The sequence below is a fragment of the Sporobolomyces koalae genome (assembly GCF_050403365.1).
Source record: "Sporobolomyces koalae JCM15063 DNA, S_koalae_JCM15063T_v1_ctg36, whole genome shotgun sequence".
Taxonomy (NCBI): Eukaryota; Fungi; Basidiomycota; class Microbotryomycetes; order Sporidiobolales; family Sporidiobolaceae; genus Sporobolomyces; species Sporobolomyces koalae.
In genome coordinates, this window is record NW_027481735.1 from 70,816 (window position 1) to 90,500 (window position 19,685).

Here is a 19,685-nt window from a genome sequence, read left to right on the forward strand (position 1 = left end):
ATTAAAAGGCTCGCCGTGTGAGGGACCAAAGACACCGCCTTGAATGAGAGTGCACTCACAGTAGCGACCCGAGAACAGCAAGAGCTCACATTGAGACAATGATTCACGTATGTGTAGGCTTGACGTCGATAGCGCTGCCTGACCAAGATGCATTCTGGACCGGAAGATGAGACATTCCACCGAGAGCGAGAGGCGTCGAGAGAAGGAGAAAAAAAGTGCCTCATCTCCTCCACCCCGGCTGCGGCGGTCTTTGTGATAAGACTCAGGCAGAACACCGCGCGCAGACCAGCTAAGGAAACGCCATCAACGATCCACGCCTGTGCCACGCAGTGAGACCGATACTCAGCCGCCGCTTCTCAAGAAAGTTCAACGACTCGACCTCGACCGACCAGAAGCCGACAGGATGGTCAAGACGTACTTGCGCCATGGGCCTACTGAAGTCTTTGGACTGGTAGCTTCGAGCACGAGTAACGCGGTGTGGGATGGACGCAAAGCGTACGTCGCCGCATGCGAGGATGTCCTCGTGTGGGAAACGAGAACGGGGAATCAAGTAAGCTCCTAGCGCGTTGATAATTGGGTCGTAGCACGACGAAGCTGACCGACAAGCGTCGAGCGCTTCACAGGTCGCCATGTGGCACGAGACTGGACTCAAATCTCTCGTCACCTTCATCGCTCGCTCCCCGACTGCCTGGGATCAGTTCGCAGTGGGATACCAAGATGGATCGATCCGCATCTGGTCGAGCGCGAGCCAATCAGTCATTGTCACGTTCAACGGCCACAAATCGGCCATCTCGAGTTTGGCGTGGGATGTCGACGGCACGAGGCTTGCTAGTGGGAGCAAAGACACAGACATCATCGTGTGGGACGTCGTCGGGGAAGTTGGACTTTTTAGGCTCCGAGGTCATCGGAACGAGATCACGGCGCTCAGTTTCATCAGCGCGAGGCCCGGCTCGGAACTTGATTCAGCTCAGGACGATACCGCAACGACATCGTCCATCGATGCTTCGGCTGCTACCTCGTCCGCCGCGCAGCAGAAACCGTCGACCCACCTGCTGTCTTCCTCGAAAGATACGTTCCTCAAACTGTTCAACCTCGCGACCCAGCATTGTATCGAAACTGTCGTAGGACACCGAGGAGAAGCATGGTCATTCGCGTACGACCGCAACTCGAACGTCTTGATCAGTGGGGGTGGAGAAGGCGAAGTCAAATGCTGGAAGATCGACAACGATGTTTTGCTCAAGGGTACTGTCTCGACAGACGAATCGGGATCGAAGCTCAAGCGCGCGATCAAACCCATTGCGGCGCTCAACCTGCCGCACACGTCTCACGCGCACAACATCTCTCAGATCACGATGCACCCGACCTTACCCGTGCTCGCGATCCATTCGGGCGAGAAAGCGATCGATGTGTTCCGACTCCGGACGGAAGAAGAGCTCAAGAAAAAGTTGGCCAGGCGACGCAAGCGCGAGAAGGAGAAGAAGGAGAAGGGCAAGGGTAAGAACAAGGCAGTCGAGGCACAAGATGAAGACGAAGAGGACGACGAGGATTCGAAGATGGCGAATGGCGAGGTTGAATGGCGAGATCGTTTGGCAATCTGGTCTGTTGTGAGAACAGGTGGCAAAGTCAGGAGTTTCTCATTCGCAGCCGAGACGGCCAAGAACAAGGGTGAAGTCCAGGTACGCTGTTTTCTCCCTCACAACTTGACATGGATTTCGACATGTGTTGGGCTAACGACTGTATACGATCTTGTTTCAGATTCTTGCTGCGTTGTCGAACAACTCGCTCGAAGTGTACTCGCTACCTCCAGCAGCCTCGTCGAAAGCGCCGGCAGTCGAACCTGTCAAACTACACACTCTCGATCTGCCCGGACATCGGTCCGATGTGCGATGTCTCGCAGTGTCTTCAGACGATCAACTGATCGCGTCTGCGAGTCACGGTGCGCTCAAACTGTGGAACGTCAAGACTACGAAATGCGTCCGGACGATGGAATGTGGATATGCCATTTGCTGCACTTTCCTTCCCGGTGATCGACATGTTCGTTCCATTCTTCCTCTGTCGGAGCCGTAACCGATTCGGCCAGCTAAGTCTCGCATGTTTCCAGATCGTGATCGGAACCAAATCTGGCGAGCTCCTCCTGTACGACCTGTCTTCCTCGTCGCTCCTCGAGACGGTTCCCGCGCACACGGGTCCACTCTGGTCGCTTCACGTTCGTCCAGACGGTCGAGGACTCGTGACCGGTTCGGCCGACAAGGATGTCAAGTTCTGGGATTTCGAAGTGCGAGAGATTGCGGCCGAAATCGAAGGAGGTCCGATCACCCGAGTCTTGACGCTCGCACACACCAAGACGCTCAAGATGACGGACGACGTACTTGCGGTCAAATACAGCCCTGATGGGAAATTGTTGGCTGTCAGTCTGTTGGACTCGACGGTCAAGGTGTTCTTTGCCGATACTCTCAAGTTCTTCCTCTCACTTTATGGTCACAAGGTCAGTCCTTTATCCAATTTCGGATCCTGCAAATTCCGGGACTGATCATGGCTATGCAACGTGGACAGTTGCCGGTGTTGTCGCTCGACATCTCGTACGACTCGAAGCTCATCATCACTTGCTCGGCTGACAAGAACATAAAGATCTGGGGACTCGACTTTGGAGATTGCCATCGATCCCTGTTTGCGCACGATGAGTCGGTCATGCAGGTCGCGTTCGAACGCGGGTCACACTTGTTCTGGAGTGTCGGCAAAGATCGGATGGTGAAATACTGGGATGGAGACAAGGTGAATTCTCAAGCGATACGAAACAAAGCTTCATGCAGGACTAGAGGCTGATCCGCCTATCCGGAATTGCCTGCAGTTTGAATGCATTCAAAAATTGCCAGGTCACTCTGGGGAAGTATGGGCTCTTGCGGTCTCGTACAAAGCCAACTTTGTCGTGACTGGTTCCCACGACAAGTCGATTCGAATCTGGGAGAAGACCGACGAACCTGTGAGTACCCTGTTTCAGGTCCATTTAGAGCAGCGCTGTGAAACTGATGGCGGTCGTCCCCCCCTTTTACAGCTCTTCTTGGAGGAGGAGCGCGAGCGAGAACTCGAAGAGATGTACGCCAACTCGGCGAACCCGCGTGGAGACCGAGACGACCTGCGAGTGGTGTCGACTGCGAACGGAGAGACTGCCGCGTTCGAGGAATCTACCCAAGTTTCAAAGTCGACGACCGAGACTCTTATGGCGGGAGAACGCATTATTGAAGCTCTCGACATCTCGGAAGTCGATCGACAGGCAAAGAAGAGTTACGAGGACGAAACGAAGCGGCTACCAGAAGAACTCGCCCAGCGCGTGCCCCCTCCGACCCGGAACCCGATCTTTTCGATGTACAACAATTGCGAAGCCGAGGAGTACGTGCTCAAGGTCGTGAGAGCCATTCCGGCTGCTGGATTGCAGGATGCCTTGTTGGTGCTGCCGTTTGGCAAAGTGATCCAACTGATCGAGCATCTGGATTACTGGGCGAAGCGGGTACGATCTCTCTTGATTTTCCTCTCCTCTCGCACAATAAGACACGGAGAGATTAACTAGAAATTTTCTCTGCACCTAACAGGAATGGTCGTTGCCGCTCACATCCCGAGTCCTGTTCTTCTTGTTGCGCACGCATCATTCGCAGATCGTTGCGACCCGGATCTTGCGTCCTACCATGGTCCAGCTACGAGCTCACTTGCGAGCTGCGCTCAAGCGTCAAAAGGTACGTCTTGGCTTCATTTATGACCAGAAGGCGTTTCTAGCCAAACGTGATTTAGTTGAGAACTGACCAATTGGCAATCTTGTGTATAGAACACGCTCGGATACAACCTCGCGGCGTTGAAGTACCTTCAGCGACAACACGAAGCGAAACAGGTGGCCGAATTCTACGAGAGTCAAGATGTGGGTATGGCCGACGAGGACAAGGTACGCGAGAAGATTGAGGAGGGCAAGAAGAAGCGCAAGCGCGCTGCTTTGCGGTCTTGAGTAAAAAAAACCCTACTCTTTCTAGTCGACATCTGAGCACAATGGCATCTCGCATTCACTCGTACATCTTTTGAGCGTCAAGTCTTGCCCCGGGGATTCGGATTCTACGATCTCTACGGGAAAGCCTCAACCACTTTGAGGATGTTCTGACATGTCTTCCCACGGCTTCTTGCGGATCGCTTCTCGGCTCTCGGTCGGCGTCTCTTCTGTCACGAGATCGGGTATCTCTTTGATGCCTGGTATCGGTTGGCCGCTCGAGATGAGCTGTGCTAGGTGAGCAAACGAAAGCGGGTATGGAGGTTTGTCCGAAGTTGCACCAGTCGCAGGTGGTGGTGGTTCGCTCGTCGATCCTCCAGCGGACGTTGTCGGCTGGTCTGAAGAGTTTTGGCTGACGAAAGCGCACGAGACGATTTAGTGGAGGAACAGAATCCGAGGTAGCCGGGACAGGGGTGTCCACTCACGAAGCGAGGAAGAACGACTCGGCGCGGTCTGTCACCTGTTGTATCTCGTCATTCGGTGCGTTCCGAGCGTAGTAGGGGGCCAAGATGGACGACAACCCTTGCTGCCGACGGGCAAAGTGGGGGGAGTTGCAGTGAGCTCGTGTCGGCAGAGGGCGGTCCAGGAAGGGTCGGAGGCTTACGAGGAACAAGGGATCCTCGATGGTTGTCCGAGGCACATAGTGAGGCTCAGTTGACATGACGATGGTTGCGAAACGAGGTCAAAATAGGTGATAAGTAGCTAGCTATTAGCCGGACTCTTGTAATAACCGGGCGAAACAAACTAAACAGACGTGTCGGGCGGCATTCTGCTTCTCTCCTTCTCTAAGTTTCGCCTCGATGTCTTTACCACCGCCTGCTGAGCTGCTTGGGTCAATCAGAACTAGCTGCGCAGCTGTTTCATTACCCGTTCGTCCGTCTTTCAAGCTATCTCGATCTGCGTTCGCTTGCGAGCCTTTTTTTTTCTTCTCTCGCTGACCTCTTCCTCTCCCGCTGAAACAGGTTGATCAATCCGCCGTCGACCGCTTCATCCTCTCGATCAGTCAATCAGAATGGGCTAGGCTATCCGAGAATCACGGCGTCCGCCTCCCTTTACGCTTCGAGACGGCGCTCGAAGAACTCAACGTTCTAGCGTCAGTCTACATTCCTTCTGCCCGCCCTTTCCTTCCTTTCCTGTTCCCCCAAGAGATTACAACACCAAGTTCCGAAAAAATCTATTCGACGATCTCGGAATGCTCGGCTCCTGACAAGGGGTCGAGAGGGCCGAATGGGTCATTCATTTTTCAATATGTTCTACTGAGATTGATGATGGGGTCCATCAACGCAAACGTCTACACAATTCCAAGTTTGAATTGAGCAGTGTGTCGCTGACGCGCGCCGCCTGGTTGTCGAGAACAGGATGCTCGGCTTGTTGAATTTCCTGTCAGGGTATCGCTCTGAGTTGCATCGGTTGACCGGTCGCGGCGCGTACTCGACCATCCTGTCACTCGTCCTGTCAGCGTATCTCTCGGCAGACTCGTCGATTCCAGCCAGTTCAATCTTGACGACCGAGGGCATGATCGCTGCGACCGTTTCGACGATCGCATCTCTCGCTCAGATCACGACTCACACTGAACAAGATCATCCGACTCTCGGAGCTGCCGTCAAAGTAGGTACGAAAGATGCGCAAGCGTTCGAGATTTGTCAACTCGTCGTCGACGTGTTGCACGAAACCGGCCTCACGTTGCAAGGGTTGCAATTCGATTCGATCGGTGCGTGGTTCAAGGCTGAATTGTGTAGAACAAACGGTGATTCTGGTGCAATGATACACTCTGTGCGTCCCCCCACATGCATTTATTGCGGGAACTGTTTGCGAGAGGAAAAATAGGATTCAGATCCCCCGAGCTCATCATCGAAGTGGTGGAGATCTTGCAGATGGCAACAACGTTCCCTGCCTTTCGAGACGTGCACGAAATCGATTCGAACCCTGTATACATCTTCAAGAAAGCGTTGTGGACATTGAACGCGATTCACGCTCGATTCAATTCCTCTTCCTCTTCCGATCAACTCGACTTTCCCGTTCCAACTGCGGTTGATCAATTCCCAGTATTCGCCGACAATGTCTTGCCCAGTAAGTTCTTTCCATTTTTCTACCTCGTCCCGCCCTTTTTCGTGCACTAACTGAACATCTCGCTTTCACAAAGGCATGCTTGTACACCTCGGGATCTTACCTGCTTCTTCGTCTTCACCCACTGCTACGACATCATCGACGATCCTTCGAGCTTCTTCAATCTATGCAGGTTTCATCATCGTCAAACGAGCACACGAACTCGCTTCTGCTTCTTCAAATTCAGATGATGATGATCGAGCGTGGTTACGAGGGTGGAACGAGGTGGGGTTGGATGGGTATTTGTGGAGCGTCGCGAAAGAGAAAGGGAATCGACAAGCTGTCGAAAGGATTTTGAGTCACGAGAAAGGGACAGTGTTGTACTGAAACCACGATTTTTACCGATTCAAAAGAGTCGTACAAGGATTTGTTTATGACAAAGAGGAAGAAAATCTATCACCGAGAACCCCAAGTTTCTGATGAATGGGAGAGATGTGTCGAAAATCTATCTATCTTCTATGGAATCCCAGGGCAAACGACCTTGAAACACCTTGTCTCCTCGAGTAGGACAGTACTCGAAAATCCCCTTCATTTCTGGAGCTGTTGGCATGGAGCGTTGAGGCAGCGATATGTTTCAGCAGTGGACAAGGAACAGCACATCAGAGACTGGCAATGACCAAGAAAACTAACCTGAAGAATGATACCCGTGGAACCTTCGATACGGATTACGAGTTTTGCGTTTCGCCAACAAGAAATCGTGACAACCGTAGAGATCCTTTTCGAATGGCTTGTAACCGTTTTGTCGCTGTACAAAAAACAGCTGAACATCAGAACCTCGTGCACGACCCCATCAAAGAGAGAGCGACGTACTTCGCCTTCATAGTCCGCTTCGGTATGGCCTTCATTGTCGATCCCAATGTAGTGGAAAGCAGTTGCCGGCCATCGAAGTGCTCTTCGATGCAATTCGGTGAAGCGAGCAGCCTTCATGCCGTATCCAATCACTGTAACTGTCGGTGCAGAGTTGCTCAAAGCGATCATCAGCTCGTCGGATCAAATGACATACGAGACAGGTTCTGCGCACTGTAGGATGGATAATGACCGACAAACCTGTCAAGACAAAGAGTCAGTCAGTCCCGATCGCCTGATCCAGCAAGGTACAGCTTGAATCGACGACGACGAACGACTCACTCTTTGAACCTCGCAATCGAGAAGAGCAAGTTTTGAAAACTGTCCATCGCATGATCTTCCGTTGTGACCCGATCAAACTCTCCACCATGTCGAACCTGGACGAGTTCGCGTTCATGAGGGGTCATGAACTGTTGAAAGATGTTGCCAAACTTGGACAAGCGCAAGTAGGACAAGGCTTCGGTCAAAGTTGAATCGGGTCGAGTTTGACCGCTATCAGGCGGAACCAAAACGATGGAATAAGCGGGGTTTTGCTCGAAGGAGCACACACATCGAGCGCGAGAGTTACCCAGAGTAGACCAGCAGTGCTTTCGGATCCTGCACAGCAATTTCGGCTCTAACAAGACAGATACAATCGAATGAGCCATGCGAGGTCTGCGCAGAACGGAACGCTCGGACTAGGACTGACCCTTTTGTGAGATGGCGCAGGTAAGTGGTGACATGTTTGCCATCTTTCTGGAAGTCTTGCAGGATCCAATCGGTATCTTGGGTCGCATGCGAAGCGTCACAGCCTTGCCAAATGGCATGTCCTGGAATCTACCAAGACCCGGCCACGATCCAATAGGATTCATTTTGATAAGTTGCGCTCTCGCTTGGTACAAGGCCCGATGGCGTACCATGACGAGATGATTGAGCTCCGAGTGAGCTCGGTTCAAGGTCGACTCGAGCGAATGCGGCACGGGAGGAGCGAAAGTGTCCTGATTTCGCAACTATTTCGACCATGAAGCGAGAGTTTAGCAAGGATCTAATGTTCATGAGGCCAGGGTGAACGTACTACATAGTGTTTCGCGTGATAGTACAAGCTGACGAGCGCGACGAGGGCGAGGGCGAGTACAGCCAAATTCGAGGTCCTCGCGCGTTGGTGCAACAGTTTGGTACGATTCCGCAAGAAGCTGATCGATCCTCGAACCCGGAATTTGCTTGTAGTTGGATCTGCATTGGCGGTAGAGAGCGAGAGCGAGCCGGTGGAGCGACGCTGCGACGAGACGGGCAGCGGGAGAGACGACGCGGTCATGGACGAGACATCCAGAGATTCGAATAGTAGGTCACGACGAGATCGTCGAGCGAAGGACAAGAGGTTGAGTGAGTCGGAATTGCGAAGAGCTGTTGAATCACGACTTGGCTCTCATCACTCCTGTGCCGGCCTGCGCTCTTCCTTATCCGATATGCCGCCAGATCAGCTTGATCTGGATCGATCCTCCCGAGCGAGTTTCGACGCGGTTCCCTCGTCATCGAGTGTGCCCCCACCTGCACCCGCGTCTCCGGTCCCGCGTTCACCAGTGCACGAGTTGACTGCACCCAGTCTCGCACGAACAGCGTCGGCTCAATCAACCCAGAGCTGCTCGTCGACCGCGCTCAACGCGAGAATTTACGGGGTCGCTTTGGTCGGGTTCGATCACGCTCTTGGGCCAAACGTCGAGTTCCTGCATCCACCCGAACTCGCTCACAACGATGATCTCAAGGAGAACCTGCCCTTCTTGGCTTTGCCCGATGGCGCTCATGCTGTACGTTCCCCCGTTCCGGTTCTTGCCCTTTCCACGCGAAGCTCCGCTCACCTCTGTAACCATTCAGAGAGACGAAGACTACACCTACTTTCACCTGTACCTCCCAAATCTGCTCGAGCATACCGCAGGCGCAGTCGAAGGCGAGGACGATACCCCTCCACCTGATGGATCCGGCATCGAGTTGCACGAAACCGTGTTTGGCATCTCGTGCAACCGTCAGATCATGGCACACGAGCTGCTCAACAAGGGCAAAGAGGTCACTCGCAGTACCGTTCAGAAATCCATAGTTGTGCTCGCTTCGAAAGTGAGCTCGCTCACTTATCCGCTCGTTCCTGCTCAAGCTCACTTTTGTACATCGACGGTTACTAGCCGATATTTGGACCGCTACGGGACAAGCTCGGCGTGATCACCCGGTCCTTCTTTGCTCAGCGCGATTTTCAGGACAAGTCAATCTTGGTCGACTTGTTTGACAGCTTCCAGCAACTCGCTCAACCCGCCGATCCCAACGTCAAGCCTTCGAGAATACCCCTCTCGCCCGAGCACTCGTCCACATCACGATTTGAGCGACAAGACGAGAAGAGTGACCAGGTGCGGAGCGAGGTCGAGGGTGCACAGAAGCACCGCAAGGACAAAATTGGCAAGCGGAGATCGTTCTTGGGTGAAAAAGTCGTCGAGGCGGAAGAGGAAGAGGAGGGGATCTACATGGGCACGTTCTTGAGAGGGCTCGTGCACAAGTTTCGCTTCAAGACTCTCATGCTCCTCAAACTGTTGATGCTTCAACGGCGGGTGAGCTCTCGGTTTGGCGGGGAACCTCTCGACTGGTATCCCTGACAAAGATCAAACTCGACCTGCAGGTTCTATTCTACAGCACGACGACAACCGTTGAGCAGCTATGCACATTTCAGTACTCTCTCGTTGCGCTCATCCCTGGTCAGCTGTTCCCCCGAATTGTGCCATTGGGTCCCGGTTGAACTCATCTCGTATCCTATCCATTCTAGCGCTGCTGACTTCGCTACAAGATGCTGCTTCGCCGGTACTTGCGAATCGACTCGAAACCTTGCAGAAACCCACCTCGCTCAAGACTTCAGACAAAGGCTCCCTCATCCGATATCTCGGCTTGCCCCTCGAAGTGTTTGGTCAGGTACGTCTGTCACCCGAGCCGTCGGAAAGGAGTTGCGCATTTCGTTGATCTAACCAGCGAGTCTCGTTTGCAGGGATCGTTCTTTCAACCGTATCTCCCGCTGCAACAGATCGAGATGCTCTCGGCCTCCAAGTCGTACTTGGTCGGCACCACAAATTCAATCATTCAACAACAACGTGACTGCAACATTGATGTCGTTGTCAATGTGAGCTGTTTGCGCCCTTTTACCCCCTTTTGCATTTGGGTGTCGCGACTGACTCTCATCACTCGCTTCGATTTCACAGCTCGATACGATCTCGCTGCAAATCATGAATCCGGCATTAACTCCACTCATCACGCTCACTCCTGCCGATCGGAAATGGATGGATGAACTCGTGACGACCGTCGATCAGAGCTGGAACGATCAAGATCCCATGACTCCGACAGGACGAGGTTGGATCGGTAGTGAGGACTTTCTTCGAGGCAAATTCGAGGTACGTCTCGGAGATTTCCTTTTCTTTTTGTGCACCCCAGGCGGTTGTCTCGAACAATTCCAACTTTAGGAATCTCACCTGAACTCTCTCTCGCGATTTCTTAGGAATACGTATGTTCGTTGTTGGCTTGTGTCAAGTTTGGAGACTTTCTCGAGAAGGGACATCACTCGAGGCCCGACATGCTCTTGTCTGCCCCAGGTAAGCCTCTCTCCCTTCACTAGCTCGTCAGACTCGGCTCTTGAATTGTACTTGATGGTGAACTCTCCATCAGAGCTCGAGAGTTACAACCCGACTAGCTTCAATGAAGGGTTCATCAAAGCGTTCAAAGGGACAAAAGCGTTCGAGATCTGGGACAAACACACAGACGAAGTCATGTTTGACCTCGTCGAACCAAAGTATGTTTTCTCTACTTGTTCAAATTTCCGGATACCGCCAGAGGGGTCAACGATCGATTGACATTTGTTGTTTTTCTTTGGGATAAGGCATCCGATGGAAGGCAAGACGAACCCTTTCGAAGATGTTGGGATCCGGTTGGTTTCTGGCCTGCACGACTTGCACTTGCCCGAAAACCTCGGGCCGACGAAAGACGCGATTCAGAGGGGACTTGCGACGGGGAGTGAAGGGATTTGGGGAGCGGTCAAATGGGCTCGGGACGAAGCGAGCAAGAGACAAAAAGAGCTTCAAATTCAGCTCCAACAGCAAGAAAAGGAAGCGAATGCTGCTCGAGTAGACCAAACCGGATCGGAACCGGTCAAATCCTCTGCTGCCACAGGAGATTTCTCGCAACTTGCGACGGGAGGACTCGACGTGGCACAGAAAAGTGCCGCTTCGGTTGCGGCAGGATTGGGAGGATTGTGGGGCAAAGCGAGAAATTCAACCTTGTTCTCATCTTCACCCGCAATTGCCACGCTCCCTTCATCCTCGAACATCAAGTCAGAAGCGACCCGGCCAATTTCAGTGAACGACCCGATTCCTCGACCTTCTTCTCCCACCCCCTCGATCATCTCTACGACATCTTCTACGAAATCTTCCTCGCTCGTGACAGTGCAGGCTCAATCGGAATTGACCACACCACCAATACAATCGACCTCGACGTTTGCTTCATTCGGAAGAGAACGGGGTCTGAAACCACTATCGACTGCAGTTGCCGCCGCACCCGCTAGTCCTTCCACTTCAGCCAGTACATCGTCAGGATCGACACCAGGAGGAGGAGGAGGGTTCTCGTCGTTCTTTGGCGGAATTAGGAGAAGCTTTGTCGATCAAGCGAATGCGGCCAGTTCCACACCTTCTTCTTCTACTTCTGGATCGGATTCGAGCGGCAGTGGCTTGAGCATACCAGCAGCTTTTGGTTCGCTCGGAGGATGGGGAAGCACTCCACGTCATCGAACTGCTTCGACCCCTACGAACGGATTCCTCTCGTCTTCATCGTCGATTTCGAATGTCTCGTCGACTTCTCCTTCTTCCTCCGATCCTCCTCCAGCTGCACAACATCACCGGTTATCGTCTTCTCCAAATCCTTCGACCCCGTTCGTACCGAGACCTTTGACGACAGGGGCGAAGGACCAAGACCTCGAACATGATGATGAAGATCATGAAGAAACGATCGTCGTGAAAGATTTGGACTCCGAAACGAACGAAGACATTGTCGTCCTTCGCGTGAGAAACCTTGACAAGGATTTTGAACGCGAGGAAACGAGGAGGAAACTCGAAGGCACTTGAGTAGAAAACTGTGCTTCCACCATCCAGTCACGGCTTCACATCGCATATCTCTCTTTTGGGCTATACTGTCTCGCGAGACTGCAATCATTAGAGTCTGAGACCAGTAGCTTATGATGCACGACCCCAATCTCGCTTTTCAAGCAATGCTCGGAGCCAAGAAATCGAGAGAAAGGGTAAAGCTGAAAGCATGTGGCACTAATTCGAGCGCTAGCCGACTAAGGTGAGAGTCGAAAGTCGTAAGCAAAGCTTCGCAAGCACCAGACAAGGCTGTATTCTCAAGATTACAGGTAAAATAACAGTCCTGAGCGCATGGGCGACTTGCGCAATGAAGGAACTTGCTAATTTGAGGCCCCAGGCTAATGGTTGTATTCTCCTGGTTCATGGAGGTGAGGATCCCTCATTACGACTTAGTTACTATGGAGGCTTGAAGCGAAAGCGTTTGAATGGGGTTGAGGGATAGCAAATTTTCTGCGCGGAATAGGTCTCAGAAATGGCGAATTGGCTGAGTATCCTGATCAGTGCTTCTGATTCCCGGAAAATGTGACGAGTTCCGCGAAATTTACTGCTCGGAGAAGTCGAGAAAGAGATTGCGCACTCAGAGAAAATCGCAAAAGCTGGCTATCTAAGATTAGGTAATCGTGAGTGATCAAAGTGCTTACTGATGTCGAGACATCTCCTCTCGGGCGAGTAAGGAGCAGCGAGCGTAAGGAGCAGTGCGCTCCCGGCTCCGCTCCTTCCTTGCCCGGGAGAAGATGTCTTAACATCAGTGAGATTTTTGAGCACTCTGAGGAGACTACAAAGGGTGAATAATGCTAACAAAAGGAGCCTATCGGATACGAACGCAGACGAGTCAGTAGATGCAGGGACGGAGCTCACCTCAGACGCCGGATAGTCTGGTCCCCATCAAGGACGAGCCAGCATGGAGTGGGATCTAGCAAAATGTAGGTGAGAGGGACCAGGAGAGGAAGAGAGTAAGCGATGGCGACCGACAAGGAAAAAAGGGCGATGACGATGACGACAAGGGGGGGATGGAAAGGTGCGAGAGCCAGGAGTAGAGGACAGACCGCCGAGAGAGGGAGAGATAGAGAAAGATAGAGAGAGAGGGAGAGGACTCACAAATGTAGGTAGTTAGACATCACCAAGACCATGTTCGGAAGAGGCGGTCGAGGTGGAGTGAAGAAGGGAAGCAAGAGCAACTTTGCCAGTCTGGGCCCGCGCGGACGAAAGCACGAACCCTCGCACCCTCCTCCATCTCTCGTCTCGTCTCCCTCTCTCTCTCTCTTTGTCCCTCTCACTATCTCACACACTCACCTTCCCACTTGCTCTTGCTACCGAATGCGCTTCAACATGATCGACGTCATGCGCCGGCGTGAGCACTCTCCTGAACCGCCCCCTCTACCAGCTTCCCGCGCATCTAGCCTCGGCGAATTCGCCGCTACGATCGGCTCGTCCACGCTCCGCCTAGCTGTACGAATACAAGGTGAGCGATCATGTTATCCTGCGTGGCAATCGGAATCCAATGACGCGGACCATGCCTCAAGATCGCAGGCGCGTGTCGTTTTCTGAGAGGTCTGAACGCGACTCTCGAAAGGCTCGGCCAAGCAGGAGGAGCTACAAGACAAACTATTCTACAACGGAAGCAAGTATGGCGGTGGTCGCGACAGCATTTGTCTCTTGCAAAAAGAGTTCGAAAGAACTGAAAGGCTCGCGGGACCATCTTTGTCTGCGGTTCGTATGCTCATTCCTTTCGAAGCAGATGAGCTCAAGAGCTTACAAGTCCAGCAGCACAAAGGACTAACGACGTCCCGCTTGCCTCAAGTCGCTTCACGACTTGGAATACATTGCCTGTGCGTGAGCGCGGCCACTTCCCAACAGCCCAATAAGCTCGGCCCTCTGTCGATCGTCAAGGCCAACCGGAAGAGGCTGCAAAGGTTCCTGCTTGCATAGAAAGACGATCAGCACGCTGATCTAGATATTGAGCAAATCAAGGGCCAGCATCCAGGTTGGAATCAAAGCGAAGATTGGTGGAAGAAAGAGCCCAATGCCAAGCTCCGCCATGCCAATGGCGACGCGGTCGGGGACGGGTATCGGTTCGTACAAGCTCGCCAGGCAAAGATTCGAAGCATGTATTTCGCCGACTCGCCCGGCTTCAAAACCTTCTACCAGATGGACCCGGATACAGCGCAAGCCCTCGTTGCGAAATGTAAAATCGAGATCCCTTCCTTTCGCTACTGTCGCAGAGACGCAATCGGGGTCGTGTTCGCCTGGCTGAACATGGTTTGAAGAGCAACGCAGAGAGGGGCGACCCTGTCCCTTTCGACACAGCCTTTTCGCGTTACTCTTCATAATCAGGTTCAGGCTTGCGATCGAATTCACGATTGCGTCTCCGCGACATTACCTAAAGGAAGGCATCTCGATCTTGCACTTTGCTACGAGGGCTTTCTTTGTGCCGGCGGCCATCTGGTAGAAAGTCTTCATCCCGGGCGAGTCCGCGAAGTACACGTTTCGGATTGACGCCTGTCGAACTTGGACGAGCTTGTACCCGTCGCCGATGACGTCGCCATTGGTATGGCGGAGCTTGGCATCGAACTCCTTCTTCCACCAGTCTTTGCCCTGATCCCAACCTGGATGCCCGGCCTCGATTTCCTCGGTATCTAGACCAGCGTGCTGATCGTAATTTTGCACAAGCGGGTACCTCTGCAATCGTTCTCGGTTTGTCTTCACGATCTCGAAAGGGTCGAGCTTGTCGGGTGGCTGTGAAATGGTCGCCCTCACGAACAAGCAATGTACTCGCAAGTCGTGAAGCGACTTGGTTCAAGCGGGACAGTGGCGATTCCTCACGCTGCTGGACTCGTGGATACTCAAGCTCATCTGCTTCGAGCGACATGCGCATTCCGACCGCAGACAAAGATGAGAAGATGGTCTCCCGTGCCTTTCCAGTTCTTTCGATCTCTTTCTGCAAGAGACGATTCTGGAAGAGGGTTCGAGCTTCAGTTGATTCGACAACTCACGAAACCATGGCGCGCGGTCAAGTCTACGATTACGGCGGAAGGAGACCTCTCGCCCTTCCAGCAAGAAACTCGGTGAAGTGCGATGCAACCATGATACATTTTCCTCGATAGAATCCGTATTTCTAGATGGGTTCAGCCGAATAGTTGAGTTGAACAAGTTCGTCTAGGTACCTCATAATCCCTGCCACTTCCTCCTTGACGATCAGACTTTGTCGTTCGAGCACTTGTCCCAACCGATCCAGATCGTTCGTTCCCCGTTTCCCCTTCTTGACCGCCGATTCTAATCCTAACAAACCATGAAAACATTTGCCATCGTAACATTTCCAATTGGTGCCTTTCCATTCCGAACCGATCAATCCCAAACTACTTCCGAGCGTGTTGATCCATACAAGACTCGTGAGCAGTTCGGAAGAAGCGTGCAAGTGTTCCTTGTTGGGAGGGTCTCGAGGTTTTGGCAGGTTGTTGTTGTTGGACAACTGTTCAGGGTTGTGAACGACGATGGAAGCGGTCAAGACGGCTGAGAGGAGGTAGTGTCGAGACCATTGACGGGAAGAGGGACAATTGAGGACGATGTGAGTGAGCGATGCAATGATGGGGAACAGTGATGACGGGCGCAAATCTGGGGGCAAATTCAACAGGTAGAGATACAGGGAGAAGCGAACCGAGTCCGGAACGAGCAAGAGGTTGTCGTGAGCTGGAAAGTCTCGAGGGAGGTAAGACGTAAAGGGCAAGATTGGGACCGAAGTTGGGTTCATCGTCTCTCCTCGACGGCAGTACTCTATGATCGATTGAGTGGGCGAGTCGATTCCAACGACGTAGTCCAAGATCGAGTAGATCATCTGGCGAATTGGTCGACCCAGGTAGATCACTGGGGTCTGGTACTGCGGGATTTCAAGCGGCCCTTGCAAGCAGACGGTGCGATGCTTGAGGACGTGCACGATGAAGGATGACAGTCGGGACGCCTTGTACGCCGAGTGGTATATCGCTCGAGAAGTAGCTTGAGATGGGGTATCGTTGGTTCGAGGGTTGAGAGGAAACGCTGGCGCTGGCGTAGTGAGTGGGAGGAGGCGATACGAGTAGGCCGATGCAGCGAGTTTCGTGATGATGTCGGGATCTTTCGAAGGTCTCGTCAAGAGATGAGGAAGAACGGAAAATACGACATCTTGAATCTGAGCGAGCGTCGAAGCCGGAAGCGCCGAGAATTGCGAAAGTGTTCTTGCGATGCGGTCTATATCTTGCGGATCTACTCGTCCCGGGAACCGTCGCTTCTTGGGGTTCGGGATGCACAGCTCACTCGAAAAGTCGACGAGGTCGTTGCCGATCAGCGCTGCGAGGACCGGCAAGTGTGAGGGTGGCAATTTGAGCGACGCGGAAATGTCCTGGTGGCGGTAGACCAGCAGTTGCATTCTCGGAGGTTCTGCCGGGTCGACCCGCTCGAGCCTCGGTTCGTTCGTCGCGCCGTATCCGATCGAATGCAGGGGCACGTACCCGCGGCATTGCGAGTTGAAGATGAAGTAGTCGGAATCGTTCGAGACGACCAAGCCGTTCAAGCGTTGAGCGAGCTCGGCGGTGGGCGAGTCGCCTTCTCCCTCGGCGCAATGACTTGCGACGTTGAGCTCGAGCAGGACGGCCGAGACGACTTGATGGGTCAAGGGGGGCAGTCTCGAAGCCGCCTTTTTGAGGGGACCTTGCATCCGTGCGCCATCGCCCGACTTCATGTATGTGACGGTGCGAGCGAGAGACTGTGACGAACGATCAATCACGGTCGGTAGCTTTGAGCGGTCAAACGGACCTGCAGAAGCGGAAGCGATCTTTGTCAAGTCCAGCGTGACCAGGTCCAGAGAAGGCAGTGCTCACCATCCCAGACGAACTCGGGTTCGAGTCCACATGCTCGCCACCAGTGGATGTAACTGAGGATGCGAGAGGTTTCAGTGGCAAGTTTGGCATGGACAAGAGAGCGTAGAGAAGGGATGCGAGCTCACCGCTTGACGATGGCGGTCAGCTCGACGTAATTTCCACCTCGCAGCGGGTCGAGCAGTCCGAGATGGTAGATCAGGGCGAGGCCGTCGATGACGAAAGGAATCGGAACGGGCAAAGTGGAGGCGGAAGGAGCGGGCGGCACTACGAGGGTCGTCGATGGCCCATGCTTGCTTATGTAGCCCGTGAAGCCATGTACGCCCATACAGTGAGGCAAGCTGATCCGTGAGAGATGGCTGAGCAAGAGGCAACCCCGCTTCTCGGTTCACTCTTTCAATCTCAACTTCTTCGACCTGCATCAGCTCTCTCGTCATACCAGCTTGAACAGGGCACTCTGTAAGCTGAACCACTACCATCTGAGCGCTCGAAGAAACGCAAGCAATTGGCCTCGCGCTCTTCAACCTTGATCTATTCCGGCGCTCTCTACTCGGTTCCTCGCACCAGTGCGGACAGTACCAGTATAGTCAGCTTCAGGTCAACTTTACCTGCAGCTGGAACCGCGTCAATGATCTGAAACGTTGCAACGAGCAGAACCAAGCCGGTTCATTCAACGAGCGGGGACGAGCATCCAGCGCTTAGAGGCAAGCTCACAGACTGACAATAGTGCTTTGCATTATTACTTGACAGAACCATGCCTCCTCCTCGTCGAAAACACCCAATCCGCAAACCGCCGCCTCCGAAACCCGCCAGTGCCGCTCGCCCAAGTTCGACCACCACCACCGCCGCAGTTCCTTCAGCTGCTGCGATCAAGGAAGCGAACGAAGCTGCCGAGTTGCAGAATGCCGTCATGTCTGAACAAATCATGAAGTCGGACGCACCCCAGGTCGTCAAGGACTTTGTCACCCGTCCCGACTACAAAGTCGATATCAGAGCTTGTTGGTCAAGTTCTCGCTGTTACCTCGTTCCCGACTCTCGCACTGACTCGAGTTCGTACTCTCTCCAGGGAACAAGGCTTACGAGGCGTACCTCGTTCACCTATGGGGACCCGAATCCAAGGCAAAACGCATCGACCTCGACAAGGTTCAAGAGTACGACTCGTGGTACGTCTTTCACGCAGCTTCCATTCCACACCCTTCGATATGAGTAACCCCTTGACCTGCTTCAGGGCGAGCGGACCGGCAATTCTGAATCGGGAAGCGAAACGAAGAAACGTTCGAGATTACGGCGCCAAACTCGCCCAGATCGTCCTTCATTCGGAATTGAAACAAGCTCCGTTACTCGACAAATGGAGGAACTTGACTCAAGACGAACGCGAACAAGAGTTCTTCGCTTCGATGAAAACCATGACCGACAATGGCAGTCAAGCGTCTCAGACGAGAAACGAGTTCGCAGTCTCTCTTTCACTCTCCGTCAAAAGCGTCGCTCTTCTGACAAGAAATTCGAACGTGCAGGGTACCCGAGATTACACTCGCAAGAATGACCGACAACAACGGACAAGGCTTCATCGACCTCGTGAATCACTTTGTGGACAACTTCAAGAAGAACTTGACCGACCCATCGTTCGACATTTTTCAACCGCTCCAACACAAAGTGTACGATCGAGTGTACATGCACGATCGCAGTGAAGACGCGCCTCCATTGCCGAAAGGCGTTCGAGCTTTCCAAGGTGAGTTGAACCGGAACTCATTTCTCAAGACTGTCAAAACAGATGCTGAGCTTTGTATCTCCCTATCCTTTTGAAAACCCATCAGAGGAGATGCTGCTAGATCGACATCTGTACATGATCCTGTTTGCGATTGGCATCCTGCTCAAGCTGAACGGGATCAAGATCAAGTTTACCCAACCGGCCGAATCCGAACACGACAAGGATGATCATGATGACGACGACCCAGTCGACGGACTCGAACTCGAACAGAAACTGTCCCTCGCGGATCGACCTTCTGAATCTTCCTCGAAACCCAACATGAGTCAAGTTCGACAACATCCACTCACGGCAGGACTGTTGAGACAATTGTCCGATTTCACTTCAGAAGTGTACTACCACGTGTACTACACTGATCCGGTCACGGGACAAGAGAAGAAACAACCTCTCACGTTCAAATCGAACCGAGAAGCGATTCAATCGTTCCTCCCGATTCGGAATGCCGCGATTCAAGCGAGGGACGATCGAGCGTGTGGATTGTTGTGTGCGATCTTGATCGAAGGGTGTGTTGATGATTATGCTGGAGGACAAGTGACGGAACAGATGGTGGCGAACCAGATGAAACTTGATTTCGAATGGACCGACGAACAACTAGGTACGTACCTACTCTTCTCTCTCCTCTCTCTATGATGAAATGTTGAAATCAGGCTCTTGGGGATTGTTTTTGCTAAATACAGGTGAACTCGTTCCTCCTGAATACGTTCTCGTACAACTCGATGTCGTACCCGACCTTCCTCAAGTAGTTCAAGCGGCAGAAACCCAGAAGAAACCGACACTCGAAGCTTCTGAAACAAAGGACGACAACGATTCATGCAACAAAGAAAGTTGTGCTTCTCATCACCACCACTGATCTTTGTTTTTGAACCCCTCGGAAAGAGGTTTTCTTTTAGCTGGGTCTCTTGCAATTGGAACTCTCTTGAAAATCCCGAGATCTCAGATGTAATATCAATTGTTGCGAG

The 19,685-nt window shown here is 52.8% G+C and overlaps 7 protein-coding genes across 7 annotated transcripts; 4 read left to right on the top strand and 3 right to left on the bottom strand.

Moving 5' to 3' along the window:
- Window positions 1-403: 403 nt before the first annotated feature.
- On the top strand, window positions 404-3,991 carry DIP2 (snoRNA-binding rRNA-processing protein DIP2; the record flags this gene model as incomplete). Its single annotated transcript, XM_076680347.1, has 9 exons — window positions 404-550; window positions 624-1,676; window positions 1,756-2,034; window positions 2,102-2,485; window positions 2,554-2,772; window positions 2,849-2,980; window positions 3,053-3,505; window positions 3,588-3,728; window positions 3,818-3,991. 9 exons carry the CDS (start codon window positions 404-406, stop codon window positions 3,989-3,991), a joined length of 2,982 nt encoding a protein of 993 aa, XP_076532526.1.
- A 126-nt stretch (window positions 3,992-4,117) lies between these two features.
- Window positions 4,118-4,688, bottom strand: JCM15063_006331 (DUF5572 domain-containing protein; the record flags this gene model as incomplete). Its single annotated transcript, XM_076680348.1, has 3 exons — window positions 4,118-4,379; window positions 4,453-4,553; window positions 4,632-4,688. The coding sequence occupies 3 exons, from the start codon at window positions 4,686-4,688 to the stop codon at window positions 4,118-4,120; spliced, it is 420 nt and encodes a 139-aa protein (XP_076532527.1).
- A 139-nt stretch (window positions 4,689-4,827) lies between these two features.
- On the top strand, window positions 4,828-6,460 carry JCM15063_006332 (uncharacterized protein; the record flags this gene model as incomplete). The annotated part of the gene is made up of 5 exons (XM_076680349.1): window positions 4,828-4,896; window positions 4,990-5,120; window positions 5,386-5,800; window positions 5,902-6,097; window positions 6,171-6,460. The coding sequence occupies 5 exons, from the start codon at window positions 4,828-4,830 to the stop codon at window positions 6,458-6,460; spliced, it is 1,101 nt and encodes a 366-aa protein (XP_076532528.1).
- A 118-nt stretch (window positions 6,461-6,578) lies between these two features.
- On the bottom strand, window positions 6,579-8,273 carry JCM15063_006333 (uncharacterized protein; the record flags this gene model as incomplete). Its single annotated transcript, XM_076680350.1, has 9 exons — window positions 6,579-6,673; window positions 6,764-6,878; window positions 6,944-7,080; window positions 7,155-7,180; window positions 7,262-7,471; window positions 7,548-7,595; window positions 7,668-7,795; window positions 7,876-7,968; window positions 8,034-8,273. 9 exons carry the CDS (start codon window positions 8,271-8,273, stop codon window positions 6,579-6,581), a joined length of 1,092 nt encoding a protein of 363 aa, XP_076532529.1.
- Window positions 8,274-8,424: 151 nt separating this feature from the next.
- JCM15063_006334 (uncharacterized protein) lies at window positions 8,425-12,096 on the top strand (the record flags this gene model as incomplete). Its single annotated transcript, XM_076680351.1, has 10 exons — window positions 8,425-8,763; window positions 8,831-9,067; window positions 9,133-9,549; window positions 9,618-9,693; window positions 9,762-9,904; window positions 9,978-10,109; window positions 10,189-10,377; window positions 10,482-10,575; window positions 10,649-10,772; window positions 10,860-12,096. 10 exons carry the CDS (start codon window positions 8,425-8,427, stop codon window positions 12,094-12,096), a joined length of 2,988 nt encoding a protein of 995 aa, XP_076532530.1.
- A 3,133-nt stretch (window positions 12,097-15,229) lies between these two features.
- Window positions 15,230-17,289, bottom strand: JCM15063_006335 (uncharacterized protein; the record flags this gene model as incomplete). The annotated part of the gene is made up of 3 exons (XM_076680352.1): window positions 15,230-16,899; window positions 16,965-17,017; window positions 17,090-17,289. 3 exons carry the CDS (start codon window positions 17,287-17,289, stop codon window positions 15,230-15,232), a joined length of 1,923 nt encoding a protein of 640 aa, XP_076532531.1.
- Window positions 17,290-17,715: 426 nt separating this feature from the next.
- JCM15063_006336 (uncharacterized protein) lies at window positions 17,716-19,576 on the top strand (the record flags this gene model as incomplete). Its single annotated transcript, XM_076680353.1, has 6 exons — window positions 17,716-17,959; window positions 18,028-18,124; window positions 18,190-18,408; window positions 18,476-18,690; window positions 18,776-19,321; window positions 19,404-19,576. The coding sequence occupies 6 exons, from the start codon at window positions 17,716-17,718 to the stop codon at window positions 19,574-19,576; spliced, it is 1,494 nt and encodes a 497-aa protein (XP_076532532.1).
- Window positions 19,577-19,685: the final 109 nt, after the last annotated feature.